This window comes from Rhinolophus sinicus, chromosome 18 (genome assembly GCF_057876585.1).
Source record: "Rhinolophus sinicus isolate RSI-liver-muscle chromosome 18, RSI-T2T, whole genome shotgun sequence".
NCBI classification, from domain to species: Eukaryota; Metazoa; Chordata; class Mammalia; order Chiroptera; family Rhinolophidae; genus Rhinolophus; species Rhinolophus sinicus.
In genome coordinates, this window is record NC_142518.1 from 36,228,429 (window position 1) to 36,252,500 (window position 24,072).

The following is a 24,072-nucleotide window of genomic DNA, read 5'->3' on the forward strand; positions in this document are numbered from 1 at the left end:
AGCTAGTCTACATAGAAAGGAATATGAAGACTATGAAGGAAAGTGTATGTTGGGTTCAAGAATCTTAGCAATTATCCAACACTCAAAGCTTGTTAAAGACTGTTGCAAGCCAGAAGAAGTCACAAGCAGAGACCAAGTTTAAAGTGTTTCTTTTAACCTAAGGCACATTTTTAAAAAAATCTCAAGTATCTGTTGCCATGATTTTTAGATACTATTTTAAAACTAAAGTTTCCCAAGCATCTACATCAGGGGTCAGCAAAAATCTTTTCTGTAAAAAGCCAGATAGTAAACCGTTCAGGCTTTATGAGGAAATAGTTGCTCATTTCTGTCACAACTCCTCAGTTCTAAATGAAAGCAGTCACAGAAAATGTGCAAATGAGTGAGTGTACTGTATGCCAATAAAACTTTATTTACAAAACCAGGCAGTGGGCCAGACTTGGTTCAGGGGCCAGCTGTAATTTGTCAACTCCTGGTCTAAATGAAGCTGGAGAGGAACAGCTTTCATTCAGAAAAGAACCTCTCAGTGAGGGAAAGAGACTGAGATTAGGATCACACTACACCCTTCTAATAGAAAATGCTTTTTAAATACAAAACAAGATTAGCTCAGCCAGTTAATCTTTTTATTTCGAGTTTTATAAAAAAAAAAAAGCTTTGAGAAAAATGTGTTAAATCTCAGCAAAGGCAGGAAAACATGTGGATAGCTTTACAATATCAATTTAAACATATACACAAAGGCAAACATTAAGTAGGATGCTAGGGAAAGATAGCACATCGGGGCCTAACTGCAGTTTTCCTTATTGCACATAAAGGTGGCCGATAACTCCAAGTCTTCACTGTTTCACTGTTAAACATATTTTAATATTATTTTACATAACATGTTTATATAACATACTATAATTAATTTTATAAAACCACCAGTTTGTCACTGTTCAATGGAAGTAGAAGACAAAATTCTCCCTAATTACAGTATGTAAGCTCTCTATAAAAAGTTCCCCAGAAGGTCACATCGTCCTATGTTAAATTAACCTATTCTATTTTTTAAATTGCTGTTCAGCTATCAAAGGAATCTTGGTGGCCTTCCCACTGAATAATTTTAATGAACATAGTAAAACTTCCTAAGTAAATTGTACTAGATGTATTTTATGTAAAAAATAAAGACAACCTAGGAGGAGGTGACCCTACTATGAAGTCATACATTGAATGAGTGATTTCAGTGATAAATTGTAAATCTATAGACTTCACACCCACACAACTGAAAATCATTCCTCTTCCTCTCCAAAGCCCACAACTGGAATAATCAACAGAAGTCAACCCCCAAACGTCCATGCAGTGAGACAGCCACCCAGTCACACTTGGATCTTAACTTTTTAAGCGCTTTATCAGCAGATGTAGAGTTCTTCATGCTGTTTACAAGTCCTTTACTATCTGAGCTCCTCCAACATATACAGGCCTAGATCATTTTCCACTGACCAAGGGTCGAGCTCACTATGACATTTGGCATTTCTGTTAACCTTGAAAAGGCGGCCAAGTGCTCTCATGTTTGTTTCAGACCTTTTCAAAAGGCAGAACAGGGAACCCTTCCTTCTCATCATCTCCAAGACTCAGGTAGCAGAAAACTGGCTGCCTGGGTGTTCCATGTGGGCCATGGTTATAGTATACCCTGCTTACAAAAATAAAACTGACATCAAAAACTTTGGTTTTCCTCTTTACGATTTCTGCTAACACTGGGTGACAAGATATGTTTGTTAATTAAAAAAAAACTAGTTACAAAAATTGAAACTGGAAAAATGCTTATTTCTAAATCTTGTCTTCAAAGGATTGTCAAAGAGCCTCCTTGCTTTTCTTAGTTAGACACTTGCATTAGTTTCTAGACTGTTTCTCTTTATGTTGTTCTTATTAGGTTTTAGAAAGGGGGAAGGTCTTTTTCAGGTATCAAAGTGGTGAAAGCAGCATTCAGACGGGTTGTGTCTAAATTCTGTTGGCCACTGGATTCCTTCCATTTACTATGTCAGAACATAGCAACTGACACTGGCAAGCCAGATTCTCCTTTAGAAAACAACAGAAGAGATCAGAACTCAATGATACCTCTAAAATATCTGACAGACTAGCTCCTATATTAACTCACCTACAGAATCAACATCAAAGACATGAAACTTGTCAAGTTTCCCATTTCTGAAGTGAAATAAAAAGTCATGTACTTACTGAATAGCAAGCTGACTTTCTAGCAGCCCTCATTCCGGATTACATTTGACAATAGATGGTAAAATCAGCTTTCTGATGCATCTCTCACAGTGGGTAACCAAGGCAGGTTTCCAAGCGGGCGATTTCCCCTCTGATCATTTGCTGGCTTGCCCTGCCACTGACCTCCTCTAAGTGCGTCAGTGTGTCTACATTTAGAAGTCATTCCGTACACATTAATTATCTGACATGATTACATTAACTTCCACTATGGACAGAGAAAGGGAGATATGATGGGGTGGGGGACGTGAGACAGACCTCTGTTTTGGAAGGAAGTGTTACTTCTTTGCCCTGGACTGAAATGTTCACGGATAGCTAAGATAACATTTTTGGTGTTTTCTAAAATTTCACTTGTCAACCAAACCACAGAGGACATTTTCAGGTCCTCTGTTTGCTTGATGAAACACTTGATGTCACAGTGTGATTTTTGGCTGCAAGGCATCAATGCTTATTTGTGTGGTCACCCCAGTAAGTACCCCGGATGGTCAGTCCATTGAATAACACATGCCTTTCCTATATTTGTTTCCTCGGAAGAAATGCAGCCTGATTTAAATTCCAAATTTCCCTCTCTAGGAGAGAAAGTTCAGACCTCCTTGTAGTCCCCAAAAAGAATATTAAAAGGAATGACAGAAGTTTGGTATCTTCCCTCTCGTCAGTGCTACACAAAAGTTTGCATCTCCTTAATTACCAGCTACCAACACTACCACCACATGACAGCAAAGTAATCACAACCTTCCATTTAGCATGGGGCCTCTGCTCTGGCAATACAAGGGCCCACCCGCTTCCTGAGGAGTCCAGCATGGATGCTGGCACGGGGACAAGTGGAGTGTGCAGAGAAAGTTCACTCGACTGCAAAGGGGACTATTAATTTAATCCCAGGTTAAATTGAAAAGACGGCTTCTCAGAAACCTTCACATTTGATTAGTCAGCAGCTCAGTTAACACAAAACCACCTTCTCCCCCCCACAAATGGGGGCAAAGATAACAGGTTTTTAATCCCCCCTCCCACAAACACTCAAGTCATCCTTCTAAGTTTTCAAATGTGACTTTTTTTTTAACCAGCTGTACTTTATGGAGTACATTCTTGAATTCTGCAGATTAGTAGTACAAGACTCATAGGTACCCAGTCTGTATTATTGATCAATACTCAGTTTGTTACACACAGCTAACAAATTTTTAAAACTTAATTTGCTAGGCCATTCTTTAAGGTTCCAATTAGGGTTCCCTGCAAGTTCTAGACTAAAGGCTATCAACCCTAAGAAGCCAAAACACAGCACGGAAGCCAGGTCCCCACTGATTCTGGCTAGCTGAGGGTAGGGCCTTTTGTTGATATTTTTTTTTTAAAAATGGGCCAGGTAATCCTCATGTGCAGCCATGGTTGAGATCTTCTCCTCTAAAACATCTAACTCTGCTGAACTGTCACACCACCCCCCAACCCAGAACAAATATGTTTAGAGGATAACTTAAGATTACCCTCTCAAAAGAACTTTGTTTAGTTAGATGTACCACTGCTCAGTAGTTTCAATGTGGTTTATGCCAGACTGGCATCAGATAGTTGGCCATGAGTTAGATGGCTTCTGGGCTTTGTGGCAGCCTACTTTTCACAACTCGGTGTAGGCATAATGCTTCTAGAAGTGGAAGAATTTCGATGAATGGCTCACACTCCAGACCCCTGGTAAGGTCAGCATTACTCTCCACATTTTGCAAATAAAAATTAGGACCATAGGTCAGTTAGTGACTTACTCTGATCAACTGAATTAAAAAAAACAACCAAATAACTACAACTCTAGCTAACTTTTGGTCTTGGCAAATCTTCATTTACTCATATTTAAGGTCAGGATAAATGTTTGCAATGAAGACTACAAGACCCTTTGGGGGAAAACACAACGATCTATGGATTGAACTAAGACTAGGATGGGAAACTCAGTGTTTATTTTTTCTCCCTATGAGGACAATTTCTTATAATTTGCTGAAAGTTTCCTGGTAAACCAAAATGACAATAAAGCCTTGACGTTAATGAAGAGAGGGTGTGTCCTACCTAGTTGGTTCTTTTCAAGAACCATCATCAGGGTTTTTCTGTTAGCTGCTTCTCTCGGAAATTAAATAAGCAAGCAACATAAGAGATAAGCATAGTTTTATAAAGAGTCAACTAAAGAGCCAACCAGCCTATTCCTCCATCTCTGCAAAAAACAAGCACACACAAAAGTTCACGAAGTTTACATGGTATGGCTGTCATTACTGAGATAACTCCACTGAATAAAAACTCCTGTAGTGGTTCTGGGCACGGGTACATACACACATCTCCAGCCGTTCTGTCAAGCTTAGCCGCTGCTCTCTGCAGTCTGACTTCCTGTCCAGTGGCTCTTTAAGAAAACTGTTTATCTGGCTGTGGGTCATAGGTTTTCTTAAGTCCTTCACTAGCCTAGGTAACCCTGAGTTTCATGGAGTTAGGTACGTTGTTTAGCTTTTTTTCCAATCTTACAAAGCCCATGGCTGACCATAAACTCGAAATGGACTTTAGTGTAGATAGAAAGAGAGGAATAAAAAAATCATTCCATTCTATTATACTAAACCATATGAAATTGTCATTTCTATTTCTTAAAAATGGTTGAAAACCAACAATTTCATATGACTCAACCTAACAATACATCTTTCCTGGTTTGCACAAATTATCAATTGAAAAACTAAGTGTGAAGCAATGTCTTATTTAAAAATTAGCCATTAAAAATGTGACTTAAGAAGGTTCATTGGCTGATTTCATTATGGGTGGACTAGATCGGGCCACTATTTTGTCTGCCATAATAAAAATGCCCACATTTCATAGAAGCAATTTTTAGAAATTGGGTTTTCAAATATACTAGCCCTGAAGCATAGAGACTTGGGAAGAATCTCAAACTTGATTTCTAAGACTTCTCTCAGTATTCCACCTACTATAAGTATGGGCAGGTAAAATCGCTCACCTACAAAGAACCCAAACTAAATTTCAAACAACATTCACACATTAAGCTGGTGCAAGCCTAGCAGATACCAAGAAAATGACACTTCTCTACATGGCATTCAGTGTCAAGACACCTGGATTCTTAATCTTATAGTAGACAGAACCTTCCAATGGACTGAATTATGCTTAACTTTCTACTGATGCCTGCGATTCCACAGGTAGCCACTGAAATCTCGTGCATTTCTTAGCTTAATGTTGGGAATTCTGTTCAGTCTTTAGCACACTATCTGCATTTTTTGCAGCTATTTATTTATTTTGCAGTGAGATTTCTTCCTTTTGAATACTAGCGTACTGCCTCTTACACTACTTGCTGCCTTCTCCAGATCAAAGCACCCCAAAGATTTTGCTGTTATTTCTAAACCCACAGTAGATATCTCAGTTCTATTAATCATTTCCCAGGAAGTCAGCTCATATGGCAGCCTTCAAGAACTGATTTTTGCAGTGATGTCATCATCCGTTTCTAAAGTTTTTCCTGCCTTCAGGTTAATTAAAAAAAAAACAGTATAACACTATTTTGCCTTTGGTTTTAAACATTTCAGTAACTTCTTCTTCATGGAGATTTCCAGAGAAGGAATTATAATTCTTTCCCCCATGTTGAAATGTTCATGGATATATTTTCCACTCTTCAGTCTAGAGGAAACACAGGTAGCAAAAGAAGTCAGGAATCCTGAGATGAAGTTGCCGGCACACAGCCCGCAATGCTGGCGCCTCCACTCAAATTACTTTTTCATGTTTTCTATTCCATTTATTACCAGCTGCCCCTCATCCTTGGAGGTCCAATCTAACTTGCCTTCCTTCACGATCTTTCTTCTAGCCTGTTCTCCCCTCACTCAATATTCCTACAGCCAGCTACACTTGCCCTGCTGGGTATGGATATGAAGCCTCTTCTGTGGGGGCTGGGGGGGGATCCCCAGCACCTGCCACACCTTGTTCAGATACTGCAGGTGAATGAATTAAGGGACCATTAAAGCATGCTATTTTTGTTTGTTTAACTCTGAACAGCGCACTACTATGTGAAAAAGTGGGAATAGGTCTGCATTTGTCTTTATTTAGAGACACTTGAGCCCCACCATCTGCATCTTAGGTTAAATTTTAAATGTTAAGGTATCTTCAGACCTCAATAAAATAGAAGTGTTAATTCCATTCACTCACTGTCCCACCTCAAACAACACTGGAACATGCAGCCAGCCTCACCCCACAGGTGAGCCTACTCCATTGCTTCAGGGTTTAGGGGGAAAGTCATGCATTATCCTCCAGGGGAAACACTAGGCGGGTGCCCCGGCTTGAAACCTTCTGGTCTCCCATTCCCAGGTCTCGTTCCAGCACCTCCTCTGAGCTGCTCTTTGTTCTCCGACCACTCTCGAGGCTCGTGGAGGCCGTGTGGGAGCCTGAGGAGCCATTGGCAGTCACTGTGCTGTCCCCATAGGTCAAGGTGAGGTCACCCTCGGTCAGGATGAAATCAGAGTCTTCTTCTCTCAGTGGCTCTTGGTTCTGAAAAGTGCAACAAACAACAACAAATGGGAGACAGGAATCTTCCAGAGCTCCAGCAGCGAACCCCAACCTCAACTCCTCTTCTGAAACTGCAGACCATGAAGCTTGCCTGCCTTGAGCCTCTAGTGTGCTACTCAGTGAACAGCACTGCTACCTGGACTAGGACTTGGAACGGCAGAAAGCGGCTCTGAGGTTAAATGCCTGACAGCTTGGGGTTACTGACCCCAAGGGAAGAAGGGGAGACCAGCCTGGATTTTCAGCTTCCCAACCCACAAAGAAAGGAAGGGGTAAGGTCACTGGGCAAACCTTGAAATAGGTTTTAGGTCCTCTCTTCCCTGAGAAGGTCTTCTGGGTGGGCCTCCTGCCCTACACAAACCATCCTAAAACCACCTGGTTTACATTTGAACTATTGTTTGCCCTAGTCAGCAGTGGAGGGAAGAGGATGAAACATTAGGATTTCCTTCCTGCCCCATCGAAAAACCCCGATAGGAAGCCCTCAGGTAGATGAAACAAGTGATGGACAAGGAAGGTACATTTTCTTGAGCAGCTATTATATGCCTGCCAGGAATGTCATATAAGCTCTCATTTGGTCCTTACTCCTCTCCTGTGAAGGGCGCAAACACTCATGTCACAGAGCAGAAAATCTGAGCTAAGAGAACCTATGAAATTTGCCCAAGGTTGCCCAGCTGGTAGGAAGCAGGGTTAGGATTTATGCTGCCTCCAGACTGGTTTTACCCACATAAAGGATGTGAAAAGTCACCCTGTCAGGAAGAGGACTGGCATAGTGTCTCATGCTAAGCAGCAGTTGTAGCAAAACAGACAATGCCGAGTAAGGCAGATATCAGCCAAGTGGCAACCACTTCAAACTAAAAGACAGCAGGGAGAATGTCAGGAAGCAGTGTGAGGTCAGACATAACCTTTCCCTCTACAATGGGTTCAAGATGCAAACCAAGGGGTGGCATGCTCTTCCGCTCCCCCACTGCATGGCTGCCAAACATCGTGAACTTCTTTTTTAAATGGCAAACAGTTTTAAAGATGCTCTTTCTGTCATATTTCCCATCTACCCTGCAAAGCACAACTGAAGTCCTGCATGCTGTCCTCAATAGGGTCTCCTCGGTGCAGGGCCCGAACCTGCCTCCCTAACAGACTTGTGGTCCCCACTCAGTCATGCTGCCCAAAACCATAGTCAGGTTCTCCCACATCCGTGCCTGGATTCACCATAGAGATGAGACCCTCCAAAGGGCAGTGACCTCGACCTCCTTCTCTTCTGGGCACCCTTCCTTGAGGTGCTTAAGTCATAGTAAGTGCTAGATGAATGCCTGTTAAATGCACCGACCTGGGGAGGACTCCTGAGTTCCGCCTACCTCTCTTCTCCTGTCCCAGCCCATCTCTGTGCCCTGACTGGTGACAAGCACATGCCCCTTTTCTGCATTGTTTCTCAGTGATGTTGACTTCTCCCAACTCCACAATGTGACTCCACTTAACCAATGCTCCGGCTTCTTTAACAGGCAACTTCTCTTGCTTACTGCCTCAAATCCTTACTGGAATTGGGCAGGGTGCAAATGTACAATTAAATAAGAATCCTTTAGTCAGGCAGAGTGTGATTCTAAAACTCGTCCCAAACTCCCCAATTTCCTTCCCTCCCGTAGTGTTTAGAAAGTCCTGAAACTCTATCTGCCCTGTGATAGTTGTCTTAACAACAAATGACATCATGTTCCCTGTTCCATTTCTCCCATTCACACTCGTACATGTGCTAAGTAATGTTTTTGTTCATGTCTGTCAAAATACCTCTCCCAGAGCTCTTAGCTCCCAAATTTCAGGAAGAGACTCTCCTGGTACGTATTTCACTCTTCCAAGTTTTGGAGGGACAGAGACGAATCTGAAACAACTGCATATGAGGGTAATTGTGCAAATGTAGCCAATGCCCCACAACCCACAGCAGCATAGAGGAACCCCGGACAGGAGCCCCTTGTAGTGGAAAGCAGGCCAAAATTCACTGACAGGAAAAAACAAGACTGTAGGCTGACCCATTCCATTACAAAATTCATAAGCCCAAACAAATGGTATCCAAGGAAAGGTCATCGAGAAACATGGACAAATAGTAAAACCCAGCAAAGAGGGATTTCCAAGTCAGAGCTTAATGAAATGCTATATGCAAATGATAAAAGCAATCCACTCACTTAAATTCTAGATGACAAGATCAGCCAAAGTTTGGTTAAACTGAAAGTTTATATTATTATATAATTAGCTGTCCACTGCAGGCTTGCTATGAAAATGCAGGAAAATAACCCTGCAAACACCTGCAAAGAAGTATGTTGTGGGAACATGTGCATTTTAAATAACCAGAGGTCATTTTCAGAAGAGGAAGAACACTGTTTTCTAAGTGGATATCAAACCTAAGTGGTTTGGAGTTAGTGGAAATGGTAAATAATTAACACCTTAGATGTCTCCCAAATAAACTTGAAGTACAAATGCCCTATTGGTGATAAGTGAGAACCACGCAACAATGTGTCAAACAGCCATGAGAGCAATCCAGCCCAAGACCCTCATCCAGCACTAAACTCTGAGTGGAGCCCCTCTACTTTCTCACCTTTGGTTTCCCAGTTAAATTTTCAAAGACTCTGCTCCCGCTCTCTCAGCAGCAGGCCTCACCATGTCTGGAGCTGGCTGAGACTCGGGTCATGACCCCAGCCCCAAAGCAGCAGCAGCAGCAGCGTGGAGGGTGACACTTGCTTGTAGCCCAAGTCACGCCATCTTGGGCTGGCTATGGGGAGTCCACTACCCAAACATTACCCCAGGAAGCAAACCTTGAACAGACTCTCAACTGTTGAGGAAAGTACTTTCAATTTAAGTGCCTGGACGTTTACTGAGTTTATGCTGAGTGCAAACTAGTCCAATGCCCCTAATCATTGAGCAAGAGAATAGTTGGTAAGCTTCGGATTAGATAAGGTTTTCATAGAGTTTTAATAGTGAGTTAGTTCTTTTACTACCTGGTATTACATAGACATGAAAAGTGAACCTTATAAAACCTAATTAAAATTCAAAGCTTTAGAAACTGTTTAAAAGACTAGAGCCAGAAGGCAAAGACACATGTAAACCCCATGAAACGTAAGATTGAAGAGTGTAATCAATTGGAGCTTCAATAGTGGGATAAGTGACAATGCCAGGTCAGTGCCCTTTGTCTCTGACGATAAAAAACATCCAAATGGCCCATAGTATCACTTTAGACAGAGGTGAAAACTATTCAGCATTCAGAAAAATACAGCTTTTATTAAGTAAGCTATCAGCAGGATTGGAAATTATAATACTAACTTTTGAATCTATTGGTCTAGTTGTTCTGATTCCAGATCCATTGTTCTTTCCACTACATCACAGCTGCTGATGTTTGGGAGCCCCATGACTCGGGTAAAATGGTTTCTTTGTGGTTGTACAAAATGTATTAAGCCTATGTACGCTGGCCACTTGTAATCATCCTACTGGAAAGCAAACTCTCTGAATTTGGTGTCTGAATAGAACGCAGCCCTAACAGGCGGTACTTACGTCGTATACCTGGGGACTGGTCAGACATCGAGCGAGCAAGCCACACCAGGCTGGGAGAGTGGTGGTTAATGGAGGGCCACTGTGTGTGAGGATCGGCTTTAAGTAACTTTAAAAAGAGAATTAAGGAAAAACGCCTGCAAAGAAAACACGTACCCAATAAAATGTGTTTAGAAATCCCAACAAATAAATCAGTGACATAGTACCACAAAAAGCCTCTTTCCCCCATTTTACGAGTACAATACAGAAAATACAGGCATACCTCATTTTATTGTGCTTTGCTGTATTGAGTTTCACAGACATTGCACTTTTTACAAATTGAAGGCAAGACCCTCCACCAGCAAAAAGATTACGACTCACTTTATTGTGATAATTGCTTTATTACAGTGGTCTGGAACCAAACCTGCACTATCTCCGAGGTATGGTTGTACTTGTAGTCTGCAAGTCTGAATCAAAGATTAAACAATGCCCCATCAGCCTTAAGTGTTCACTGTTAACTTTCAGGTTGGCCATTCCCAATTTTCAGTTAAAAAGAATATTAGATTAATTAGAACACCCTTCCCCTTCATTGTTATGTTGAATGAGAATTTTGGTTTCAATCAGCATTCTAGCTTTTGACACACAACCAGCTCACGTCTCGCAAACAGGAGACAGTTTGCCTGGAGTAGAGCTATTGCAGCCCCTGGATTCCCTCGGCCATGGGTTCTCTGTAAGGATTCTTGTTAAACCACTGTACTCAGAGGTTACATGGTGACAATGGTCGAGGTGGACAAGACCTTAGAAGTAACCTAGGACAACTACAAAGGAGGAAACTGAGACTTGACGAGGTGAAATGATTTTACTAAGTTCACTCAGACATAAATCTCCCAACTTCCCATGCAGGATTTTTCTTCATTCTACCTGCTGCCCCTCTCCCAGGCTCTCCAACATAGTTTCCCAACCTCGACACTATCAACATTTTTGGCCAGATCATTCTTTGTTGTAGGGGGCTCTCCTGCATTGTAAGATATCTAGCAGTATCTCTGGCCTCTACCCACTAGATGCCAGTAACACCCCAACCTCTCCCCAGGTATGACAACAAAAATGTCTCCAGACATTGCCAAATGTCCCCTGAGAAGCAAACCTGCTGTCAGTTGAGACCACTGCTCTAACATGAAGGTCAACTATTATGAGGGGAGCCCAGTCTATTACGTGGGTTTGCCAGTCTACGGATAGCTGTGCTGCCCAACGCACAGCCGTGTGTTGGAAGCACCACGAAGCACATGTCATATTAGAATACAGCCAGGACCATTTCTGATACCCACAGCCTGAGCAATATGGAAAAGGCGGAGACTCACATGGCCACCGCAAATGCAGGACTGGACAAGAGACTTTAAAGGAAGATGAGAACCTATCACAGCCATCTGTACCCAAGAGGATGACTACTCCAAGCACCATCACTTCCTGTCTTCATTTAGAGCATCACAAGAAAGAAAAACCTTCTCTATAGGAGGAGGTGAGAGACCTTGGGGCATACTTCTAGATGGGAATTACTCAACACAGGAGGATGTGTGAGCTCTGCTAAAGGCTTTACAAACAGAACAAGCCCCCTTTGACCGCTGTCCTCTAACCCCATTCCTGGGAACAGCCCCTACAGGCCTATCAGTTATCTTGTGTCTTTAACTCAGAAGCTGACAGCAGCTGGGTTTGTAGAATGAATGACTAATACAAGAGTCACCGGGGAACCGGAGGCTACCTTTCTGTTTCCTGCCTCAGGCAGTTCAAAGGCAAGCTCTCTCTTCTCCAAATACAGAAGGGCTTCTAACAACTTCATCAAAAGGGAAAAAAATTACATATGTATTTTTAAATATTCAGATTGTTGGAAGGGCAAAAATGAAATATCAAGTGTCTCTCCCACCCAGTGGTCTGGTAATTATCATTACAACTTCATACAATACATTTTTCTCCTTTTTCTTTATAAACTTTAGTCACAGGCTTTTAACTCCCTCCTAGGAAGGATGGCAAATTTAGTTCATTTATACTCCTGCCTCTTCTTTTCAATTTTTTCCTAATTTTTATTATAATTTTATACTACAGATACATAAAGTTCGCATTCTATTTTATAATTATAAGTAAATATTCTATGGATTGAGTCTAAATGTTAAAAATAAGCAGCATTTGTAATAATCTTATTATATGAATATTATTCACTAACCAAGCAGAGTGGTTGGAACACTATTAAAGGAAATGTAATACAATGTCATTTAAACTTTGTTACTCAGAAGAGAACACTTGAGTGTCTTGCTAAATAAAGGATCTTTTAAAATTTATTTTTGATCTTGTTCATTTCTTCTGGTTTACAACAAATCACTGCTTCTACAATGTTGCACCTTTAGTTGGATTTTGTTCTGTTTAATCCTTATGTTGGTTCCCTCCCCCACTTTCATATAGAGTCTGTACAGTGCAAAACTTCCTGAATTCTTGCCTGCCTGAAAGCCACCCTCCTTTTTTTCTTTTCGCTTATTTTTGATTAACAGTTTGGGTGTAGAAGTCTAGCCTCAGACTTTCTCTTTTCATCCCACAACTTTGATAATGCACAATGAAATTTGAACATTCGATTTTGCTGATGCCACGTCTGATTCTTGCCCTTTGAAGGCTGACAGTTTTTCTCTTTGGCAGCCTTGAAGAGTCCTACTTTTCCTCCTGTAGTTAGGGCATGCTATAACATGTCCATTCGTTCTGGTCACACTAAGTAGGCCCTTGCACTCTGGAGACATGTATCTTTCCTTAGCTAAGGGACATTTTTCTTCCATTATTTCTTTGGTACTTTTTTTCCTCCATGGTCTCTATCTTCTCCTTTCAGATCCTGCTAAATGACTGTGGACCATCTGGGTCTAACCTCAAGATCTTAAAACTCTTCTCTTACACATCCCTTTTTATTTGAATTCTTAGAGATATTTTTCCCCTCAACTTTATCTTCCAGATCAATTATTTGATCTTCACCATGTAATTAAACTACTTATTACATTTTTTTTGTTAATTTCAGGAACTTTACTTTTAATTTCCAAGAGTTTCTTCTTGTTTGCTCCTTTTTTAAACAACCTATTCTTAAACCGTGACTGGAAAAACCTCTCAACTCTAAGGCTTTTATCAGAAAAATTTTAATATATTTGGGATTGTTTAATTACTTCGGCATCCCCACCCTCATGTCTTTACTCAGTTTCTCAGTTCATCAGGCAGGTGAGGATTCCTACCACACCAAAGTGAGGAGGTGGTTTACTCTGGGGCAAAAAATCTTTGATGGCTTCAAGATCTGTTTCTCTACCAAGCCCTCCCCAGGCAGTGTCCCTATTTTCTTTAGAGAGCTATATAGCCTAAAGAAAAATTTAACAGCTACAAAGTAGATCCGTTGACACAGAATATACCTGTTGCAGCTGTTCTAACAACATTCTTTAATAAATCACCTGGACAAACTGGCTCAAGATTCACTTTTGTCCTGGACTAGTTTTTTCTGCTAAAATTCCCTCTACCTTTGGTCTTCCAAGTAGTCAAAAATATCTCCTCTGTGATTCCAATGAGCCTGGGGAGAAAAGGGAGGTATATGTGTGCACTGGGCCTCTCATCTTAATTTGGAAGCCTGTCTATCCCATTTCCAGGCTAGTGCACGGAAGGAGCTACCACACTGCCTCTTGCCAGCCTGTGGGGTGCATTCATGTCCAGCTGAACTCTCCTCTGATGCAGCCAATGCCCACTTTTTCTTGTTTGATCATCTATGGAGCCAAAGAATCATGGGCACCTTCCTCATCTAATTTTTCAAACATGTGCCTGCTTACATTCCTTTTAGTTTCTCTGCTCCAAACTAAAAAAGTGGAAATCCCAAAGTCACTAAAATTTACTTTCAGATGAGACTTTAGAGATCATCCTGTTACTCTTCAAAGAATCAATTTCTCCCCTCCCAGCTTTATTGAAGTATGATTGACAAATAAAAATTATACATATTTAAGGTATACAACGAGATGTTTAAATGTATGTATAAGTTGTGAAATAATTACCATGATCAAGCTAACAAACATCGCCATCACCTCACATGGTAACCATTTTCTCTCTCTCTCTCTCTCTCTCTCTGTGTGTGTGTGTGTGTGTGTGTGTGTGTGTGTGTGTGTGGTGAGAACACTTACGATTTACTCTCATAAAATGTCAGTACACAATACAGTATTAACTATAATCATCATGCTGTACATTAGAGCTCCACAAATTATTCACCTTACAACTGAAAGTTTGTACACTTTGACTAACATCTTTCCATTTCTCCCACTTCCCAGCCCCTGGCACAACTTCCATCCTACTCTCTGTTACTATGAGTTTGACTTTCACAGATTCAACCAATAAGTGAGATCATGCAGTATTTGTATTTCTACACCTGGCTTATTTCACAGCATGTCCTCCATGTTTATCCATATTGTCCCAAATGGCAGAATTTGCTTCATTTTTAAGGCTGAATATTATTCCACTGCATATATACACATTTTCTTTATCCATTCATGCATTGACTGACACTTAGGTTGTTTCCATATCATCACTACTGTGAATAATGATACTCTGAACATGGGAGTGCAGACAGCTCTTCAAGATAGTGATATTATGTCCTTTGGATATATACCCAGAGGTGGGATTACCAGAACATATGATAGTTCTATTTTTAATTTTTTGAGGAACCTCCATACTGTTTTCTATAATAGCTGTACCAATTTATATCCCCACCAACAATATAGACGGGTTCCTTTTTCTCTCCATTTTCCCAACACTTGTTATCTTTTGACCTTGATAATAGCCATACTAATAGGTATGAGGTGGTGGTATCTCACTGTGGTTTTGATTTGCATTTTCCTGATGATGCTGAGCATCTTTCCATGTACCTGTTGGTTACGTGTACGTCTTCTTTGGAAAAATGTCTATTCAGGCCCTTTCCTATTTTCAATTGGTTACTTGTTTTTCTGCTAATAAGTTGTACGGATTCCTTATTTTAGATATTAATCCCTTATCGGATATACGGTTTACAAATATTTTCTGCATTCAATAGGTTGCCTTTTCATTTTGTTGACGATTTCCTTTGCCGTGCAGAAATTTTGAAATTTGATATATTCTCATTTGTGTTGTTTTTACATTTGTTGCCTATGCTTTTGGTGTCAAATCCAAAAAATCATTGCCAAGACCAAAGTCAAGGAGCTTTCTCCCTATGTTTTCTTCTACGAGTTTTATAGTTTTAGGTCTTACATTTAAATTTTTCATCTATTTTCAGTTGATTTTGTGAGTGGTGTAAGATGGGGTCCAGTTTTATTCTTTTTTTCTGTGGATATTGAGTTTTTCCAACACAATTACTAAAGGACTGTCCTTTCTCCGTTGTGTTTTCTTGGCACCTTGGTCAAAGATCAGTTGACCCTATATGTGAGGGTTTATTTCTGGGCTCCCTATTCTGTTCCATTGGTCTGTGTGTCTGTTTTTATGCCAATACTGTTTTGAGTACTATACCGTTGCAATATAATCTGAAATCAGGAAGTATGATGCCTCTAGCTTTGTTCTTTTGGTTTAATATGGCTTAAGTTTTTCAGAATCTTTTGTGGTTCCATATGAATTTTAGGATTGTTTCTTCTTTTTCTGTGAAAAATGCCATTAGAATTTTGATTGTGATTGTATTGAATCTGTAAATCACCTTCAGAAGTATGGACAATTTATCCTTGAATACAGATACCTTTCCATTTACTTGCGTCGTCTTCAATTTCTTTCATCATTTTTTTTTTTCAGTTTTCAGTGTACAGATCTTTACCTGCTTAAATTTATTCCTAAGTATTTTATTATTTTTGATGCTACTGTAATGAAATTGTTTCCTTAATGTCTTTTTTGACTAGTTCATTGTTAGTGTATAAAAATGTAACTGATTTTTGTATGTTAACTTTATATCCTAGGGGCGGCTGGGTGGCCCAGGTGGCTCAGGTGGTTGGAGGGCTGTGCTGCTAACACTAAAGTATCTGGTTTCGATTCCCACATGGGCCAGTGAGCTGTGCCCTCTACAGCTAGATTGAGAATAATGGCTCGACCTGGAGCTGGGCTGCTGTGAGCGGTCGGCTGGCAGCCAGCGACCTACTGACTCAGCCGGGTAGAGCACAATGATCATAATACCAACATGGGCCAGTGAGCTGCATCTTCCATAACTAGACTGAGAAACAATGGCTTGACTCGGAGGTGGGGGTGGGGAAGAGGGAGGAGGGGAAGTGGGAAGAGGGGAAAAAAATTATATCCTGCAAATTTACTGAATTTGTTTGTTAGTTTAAAACATTTTTAGTGTAGTCTTTAGGGTTTTCTATGTATAAGATCATGTTGGATGACATAAAAATGGCAGTGTGACATGAGCCTCTTGAAAGCTCCCTTGGAATTTACAACAAACTGAACAACTATAATTTCACAAAGGACTCACTGCACAAAACACGCAAAACTAAGATGTGCCTTACTGAAATCATCTAAAGGTGGGCAAATTGCGCGAGCAGGGGAGGAGGGAAGGGAGAAGTGCGGAGACGGGGCTGCGCAAGACACAGACCTAGCTCGATGCTCCAAGATCGCTGCATTCCGTAACTACCACAGCTGGGGGAGAGGGAAGAACTAGATCTGCTAGGGCATGGCTTATGGCCAACAGGGCTGAGAGGACAGCATATAATACGGCTGAACCCAATACTCATGGCAGAGACGTCTGAGCAAAGACTGAGGGAAGAAGGCTCAAAACAGTGGTTTAAGACCTCATTGCTGACCACAGAACAGAAGCCTTAGGCAGTGAGACTAGCCATCCCTTCCCTACCCTCCCAGAGCTCGCCCTGCCCCCATCTGCCCAGTGATAGAAGCAGAACAGTAGCAGTGTCAGATCAAAATAACAGAATATTTGAACTTCTGAAAACTGTGTTCCACAGACACGGACTCGCATCCCAACTAGGTATGACAAAGGGGAGGGAGCCATAAAAGCGGGACTGGCTGTGGTGGTCCTCATCACCATTGCTTTGGGTCACCTCTCACAACCCACCCCGCCCAATCCACACCTATCTGGGCAGATACTTGCAGGAATAAACAGAGCAGCTGAAAAACTCAGGCTCTGAATCTGGTGCAGGAAGAGCTTTGGAACTTCAGAAACTCTCCACACCCCCTGACGGACGTGGTGGCTATGACCCAGGTGAACTGTTTACAGAGGAGAAGCCCACCTTCCAGGAAATTGCCCCCATCATGTGAGAAGCCAGAATAGGACAGAGAAAACGTAACACTACAGTATGAGAGAGAATAAAAGGCTACAGTCAAGAGAAAATAAAATTCTACCAACACCTACTGGAAAACAAAAGAAAGACCTCTGTCTATCAACCTGTTGCAAAACCCACTCCTATAGACATCTAGGAAGAGAAATAATAAATCATTAATGGCCATGAATAACCAAGGTAACAAGAAGCTCAGAAAGAAAGTGAAAAGTCTGCAGAAAATGAATTAAAAGACATGGAAATATGTGACTTAAATGACAGAGAATTCAAGATCGCAGTTCTGAAAAAACTCAACGAGATGCAAGAAAACACAGACAGGCAGTTTAATGAACTCAGAAACACAATCAAAGAATAAAACAAACATATTACCAAAGAGATTGAAATTTTAAAAAAAGAACCAAATAGAATATCTGGAGATTAAGAACTCAAGAAAAGAAATGAATAATGAAATTGCCAGTTCAGTTAGTAGAGTTGACCAGATGGAGGAAAGAATCAGTGACATCGAAGATAGAAATCTGGAAATGACATGGATGGAAGAAGAGACTTAAGACTTAAAAGAAATGAAAGAACTCTACAAGAATTTTCTGACTCCATCAGAAAGAACAATATAAGAATAATGGGCATACCAGAAGGAGAAGAAAGAGAGAAGGGAACAGAGAGTATATTTAAATAAATAGTCGACAAGAACTTCCCAAAATTGGGGAAAGAACTGGATCCTCAAATCCAAGAAGCACATAGAACACCTAATTACCTCAACCCCAACAGGCCTTCTCCAAGGCGCACTGTATTGAAGTTGTCAAAAATTAACGAAAAAGAAAGAATCCTCAAGGCAGCCAAGGAAAAGAAGACGATAACCTGAAAAGCAAAGCCCATTAGATTATCATTAGATTTTTCAACAGAAACTCTACAAGCCAGAAGGGAGTGGAATCAAATATTCAAACTATTCAAAGAGAGAAATTATGAGCCAAGAATAATATACCCAGCAAAGATATCCTTTAGATATGAGTGAAGAATAAAGACCTTTCCACACATACAGAATGTGAGGGAATTTTCTGTACATGACCTACACTACAAGGAATACTGAAGAAGGCTATTCGACCAGCATAAATAGATAATTTTTGACAACCAAAACATAAAAGGGGGGAGAGTGAAGACCTGAACTGGATTATGGGAATGGAGAGAGTAAGCATGCTGAAGAAAATGGAATACTCTAAATATCAAACTTTCTTTTACATAAACTTAACGGTAAACACCCAAAAAAAAGAAATCCAGAACTGAAATATACAACTTAATAGAAGAAGAAACACAGGGAAAAATCATAGAATACCACCACAGAGAAATAATAAACAACAACAAAAAGGCAAAGAAACAATGGAGACAGTCTTACCAGAAAATTAAAGATAGAATCATAGAAAATCCTCACATATCAATAATCACCCTATATGTAAATAGACTGAATTCACCAAGAAAAAGGCACAGAGTAGCAGCAGCTGGATCAAAAAACTAAACCCAACCATATGCTGCCTCCAAGAGACACATCTCAGCTACAAGGACAAGCATAGACTCAAAGTGAAAGGGTGGAAATTGACACTCCAACCAAATGGTATCCAAAGAAAATCAGGTGTACCTAATAATATCAGATGGAACCACTTCAGGATAAAAAAGGTAACAAGAGACAAAGATGGGTATTTCTTAATGATAAAGGGGACTATACAACAAGAAGACATAACAGTCATCAATATTTATGCCCCCAATCAGGGAGCACCGAAATATACCAAGCAACTACTAACAGAACTAAAGGGAGAAATTGACCAAAACACAATTATACTCGGGGACTTAAATACATCATTGACAGTTATGGATAGATCATCCAAACAGAAAATAAATAATGAAATAGCAGCCCTAAGTGACAGATGAAATGGACATAATTGACATTTATAGAGCACTTCATCCTAGAACATCAGACTACACATTTTTTTCTAGCATACATGAAACATTCTCAATGATAGACCTTATACCGGGACACAAAACTAGCCTCAGCAAATTAAGGAAGACTGAAGTCATACCAAGCATATTCTCTGATCACAAGGCTTTGAAACTGGATATCGACTGCAAAAAGAAAGAAGGAAAAATCACAAATATGTGGAGATTAAACATCCTTTTAAAGAATGACCAGGTCAAAGACGAAATAAGAGGAGAGATCAGAAGATACATAGAAACAACAGAGAATGAAAATACATCCTACCAAAATTTTATGGATGCAGCAAAAGCAGTTTTTTTTAAATTCTTTTATTTTTTTGCTTTTTTAATTTTTATTTTATTAGTTTCAGGTGCACAAGACAAAGCAAATCTTAGACATTTATCATTTATATCCCTCACACTGTGTGAACCCCCCTCCCCCATCCACCATCCCTCTGTACGTTCCCCAAATTAATTTTCAAACCCCCATGACCATCTTGTGGTTACCGACTATTAAGAGGGAAATTTATGCCATTACAGGTCGAGATCAAGAAAGAAGAAAAATCCCAAATAAATAACCTCATGTTACACCTTAAAGAACTAGAAAAAGAAGAACAAATGAAACCCAAGGTCAGCAGAAGAAAGGAAATAACAAAAACAAAGCAGAACTAAATGAAACAGAGAACGAAAGACAATATAAAAATTGATGTGACAAAGAGCTGGTTCTGGGAAAAGATTAATAAAATTGACAAACCCTTGGCTACACTCACTACGATAAAAAGAGAAAAGACACAAATAAACAAATTCAGAAATTAAAGAGGGGAAGTTACCATGGATGCCACAGAAATACAAAGGATACATCCAAAAATACTATGAAGGACTATATGCCACCAAATTCAATAACCTAGAAGAAATGGACAAGTTCTTAGAAACATATAGCCTTCCTAGGCTGAATCATGAAGAACTGGAAAACCTAAATAGACCGATCACCAGTAAGGAAATTTGAATCACTCATCCGAAACCTTCCCAAAAGCAAAAGTCCAGGACCAGATAGCTTCATTAGTGAATTCTACCAAACCTTCAAAGAGGATCTCATACCAATCCTGCTCAAACTCTTCCAAAAAATTGATGAAGAGACAATACTCCCTAACTCATTGTATGAGGCCAACATTACCCTGATACCAAAACCTGGTAAGGACAACACAAAAAAGAAAACTACAGACCAATATCCACGATGGAATACAGATGCAAAAATCCTAAATAAAATTCTAGCAAATCGAATACAACAATGCATTAAAAAGATTATTCATCACGATCAAGTGTGGTTCATCCCAGGGACACAAGGATGGTTCAACATCCGCAAATCCACCAATGTGATACACCACATAAACAAAATAAAGGAAAAAAATCATACGATTATATCAATTGATGCAGAAAAAGCATTTGACAAGGTACAACATCCATTTATGATTAAAACACTTAATAAAATAGGTATAGAAGGAAAATACCTTAACAAAATAAAGGCCATATATGACAAACCCTTAGCTAATATAATTAATGGTGAAAAACTGAAGCCATATGCTCTAAATTCAGGAACACGACAGGGCTGTCCCCTATCACCTCTGCTTTTCAACATAGTGTTGGAAGTCCTCACCAGAGCAATCAGGCAAGAGAAAGAAATAAAAGGCATCCTAATTGGGAATGAAGAAGTTAAATCGTCACTTTTTGCAGATAACATGATGCTATATATAGAAAACCCTAAAGACTCCACCAAAAAGCTATTAGAAACAATAAATGAATATAGTAAATTTGCTGGCTACAAAATCAACGTACAAAAGTCCATTGCATTCCTATATACTAACAATGAAATCTCAGTAAAAGAATTTGAAAACAATTCCTTTTGCAACTGCAACAAAAAGAATAAAATACCTAGGAATAAACTTAACCAAGAATGTGAAAAACCTATATGATGAAAATATGAGACATTTTTAAAAGAAATTGAAGAAGACACAAAGAAATGGAAAGACATTCCATGCTCATGGATTGGAAGAATCAACATAGTTAAAATGGCCACATTACCCAAAGCAATATACAGATTCAATGCAATCCCCATCAAAATCCCAATGCCATTTTTTAAAGAAACAGAACAAAAAAATCATCCGATTTGTTTAGAACCACTAAAGACCCCGAATAGCCAAAGCAATATTAAGGAAAAAGAATAATGCTGGCATTATCACACTTTCTGACTTCAGCTTGTACTACAGGGCAACAATAATCAAAACAGCAAGGTATTGGCAAAAAACGGACACACAGACCAATGGAATAAAATTGAGAACCCAGAAATAAACCTACATAAATATGAACAGATAATCTTTGAGAAAGAAGCCAAAAACATACAATGGAGGAAAGACACCTCTTCAATAAATGGTGCTGGGAGAATTGGAAAGCCACGTGTAAAAGAATGAAACTGGACTGCTATCTGTCACCATGTACCAAAATTAATTCAAAATGAATCAAAGACCTAAGCATAAGACCTGAAACAATAAACTACATAGAAGAAAACATAGGTATTAAACTTATGGACCTTGGGTTCTAAGAGCATTTTATGAATTTGACTCCAAAGGCAAGGGAAGTAAAAGCTAAAATAAATCAATGGGACTATATCAAACTTAAAAGCTTCTGCACAGCAAAAGAAACCATCGACTAAATAAAGAGGCAACCAACTGAATGGGAGAAGATTTTTTGCAAACAGTGCCTCCAATAAGGGGCTAATATCCAAAATGTACAAGGAACTCATGCAACTCAACAACAAAAAACAAACAACCCAGTTGAATAATGGGCAGACGACCTGAAGAGACATTTCTCCAAAGAGGACACAGAAATGGCAAATAGACATGGGAAAAAATGCTTAACATCACTAATCATCCGAGAAATGCAAATAAAAACCACAATGAGATATCACCTCACCCCAGTCAGAATGGCTATCATCAATGAGACAAATAGTAACAAGTGTTGGAGAGGCTGTGGAGAAAAAGGAACCCTCATACACTGTTGGTGGGAATGCAGACTGGTACAGCCGTTATGGAAGGCAGTGTGGAGGTTCCTCAAAAAATTATGAATAGAATTACCGTATGACTCAGCAATCCCTCTCCTGGGTATCTACCAAAAAAAATTAAAAATCTGAAAACATTGATCTATAAAGACATGTGTGCTCCAATGTTCATTGCAGCTTTATTTACGGTGGCCAAGACATGGGAACAACCAAAATGTCCTTCAATAGATGAATGGATAAAGAAGTTGTGGCATATATACTCAATGGAATTGTGTATATTCAGCAATAAGAAAGGATGAAACAGTACCATTTGTGACAACACAGATGGATCTTGAGATTATAATGCTAAGCAAAGTAAGTCAGTCAGAAAAAGAGAACCACAGGATTTCATTGATATGTGGTATATAAAACTGAAAACAACAAAAGGTCAAGACAAACAAATGAAGGAACAAAAACTAATAGACATAGACAATAGTTTAGGGGTTACTAGAGGGTAGGGGGGAGAGGGGCTCTGGAAGTGAGCCAACGGGGTTTAATACATGGTGGTGGAAAGAGAACTGAGTGGTGAACACACAATGTGAGATATAGATAATGTATTACAGAATTGTACACATGAAATCTATGTAACTTTAGTAACAATTGTCACCCCAATAAACCTTAATTTTAAAAAAACAGATCATGTCATCTTCAGAGACAATTTTACTTCTTCCTTTCTATTGATGCCTTTTGTTTCTTTTCCTTGCCTAACTGCTCTGACTAGACCTTCCAGTACTATGTTGAATAGCAGTAGGAAGAGTGGACATTCTTGCCTTTTCCCAGACCTTATGGGAAAAGCTTTTAGCTTTTTGCAGTTGAGTATGATATTAGCTGTGGGCTTGTCACATATGCTCTTTATTACATTGAGGTACATCCCATATATATATATATATATATATATAATTTGTTGAAAGTTTTCATCATGAAAGGATGTTGGATTTTGCCAAATGCTTTTTTGTGTCTATCATATGATTTTTATTTTTCATTTTATAATGTAGTATATCACATTTATGCACTTGTTTATGTTAGACCATATTTGCATTCTAAGGATAAATCCCACTTGATCATGATATATGATACTTTTAATGTGCTGTTTAATTCAGTTTGTTAGCATTTTGTTGAGGATTTTTATATCTATGTTCATCAGGGATAATGGCCTATAATTTTCTTTTCTTGCAGTGTCCTTGATTGGCTTTGATATTAGGGTAATGCTGGCCTCCAAAGTAAGTTTGGGAGTGTTCCCCCTCCTCTTCATTTTTTTGGGAAGAGTTTGAAAAGATATTATTTGTTAGATGTTTGGTATAATTCACCAATGAAGCCATCTTGTCCTGGGCTTTTCCTTTGGAGGGGGGTAGGGTTTTTTATTGCTGATTCAATCTCTTGTTATTAGTCTGTTCAGATTTTCTAGTTCTTCATGATTCAGTCTTGGTAAGCTGTATGTTTCTAGGAATTTATCCATTTCTTCTAGGTTGTCCAATTTTTGGTATATAATTA

General features: G+C 39.5%; 1 protein-coding gene across 3 annotated transcripts in view; it reads right to left on the reverse strand.

Moving 5' to 3' along the window:
* Positions 1 to 603: 603 nt before the first annotated feature.
* Positions 604 to 24,072, reverse strand: part of SLC9A7 (solute carrier family 9 member A7) — a 151,250-nt gene continuing 127,781 nt past the window's right edge. For 2 of the 3 annotated variants that reach the window (XM_019717411.3, XM_019717412.3), the window contains 2 exons: positions 10,267 to 10,372; positions 604 to 6,726 (listed from right to left, as the gene is read on the reverse strand). In XM_019717411.3, coding sequence (XP_019572970.1) covers positions 6,475 to 6,726; positions 10,267 to 10,372 — 358 coding nt within the window. In that variant the 3' untranslated portion in view covers positions 604 to 6,474. Of the gene's footprint in view, positions 6,727 to 8,514; positions 8,587 to 10,260; positions 10,373 to 24,072 lie in introns of all 3 variants that reach the window. The other variant, XM_088794886.1, reaches the window with a different exon arrangement.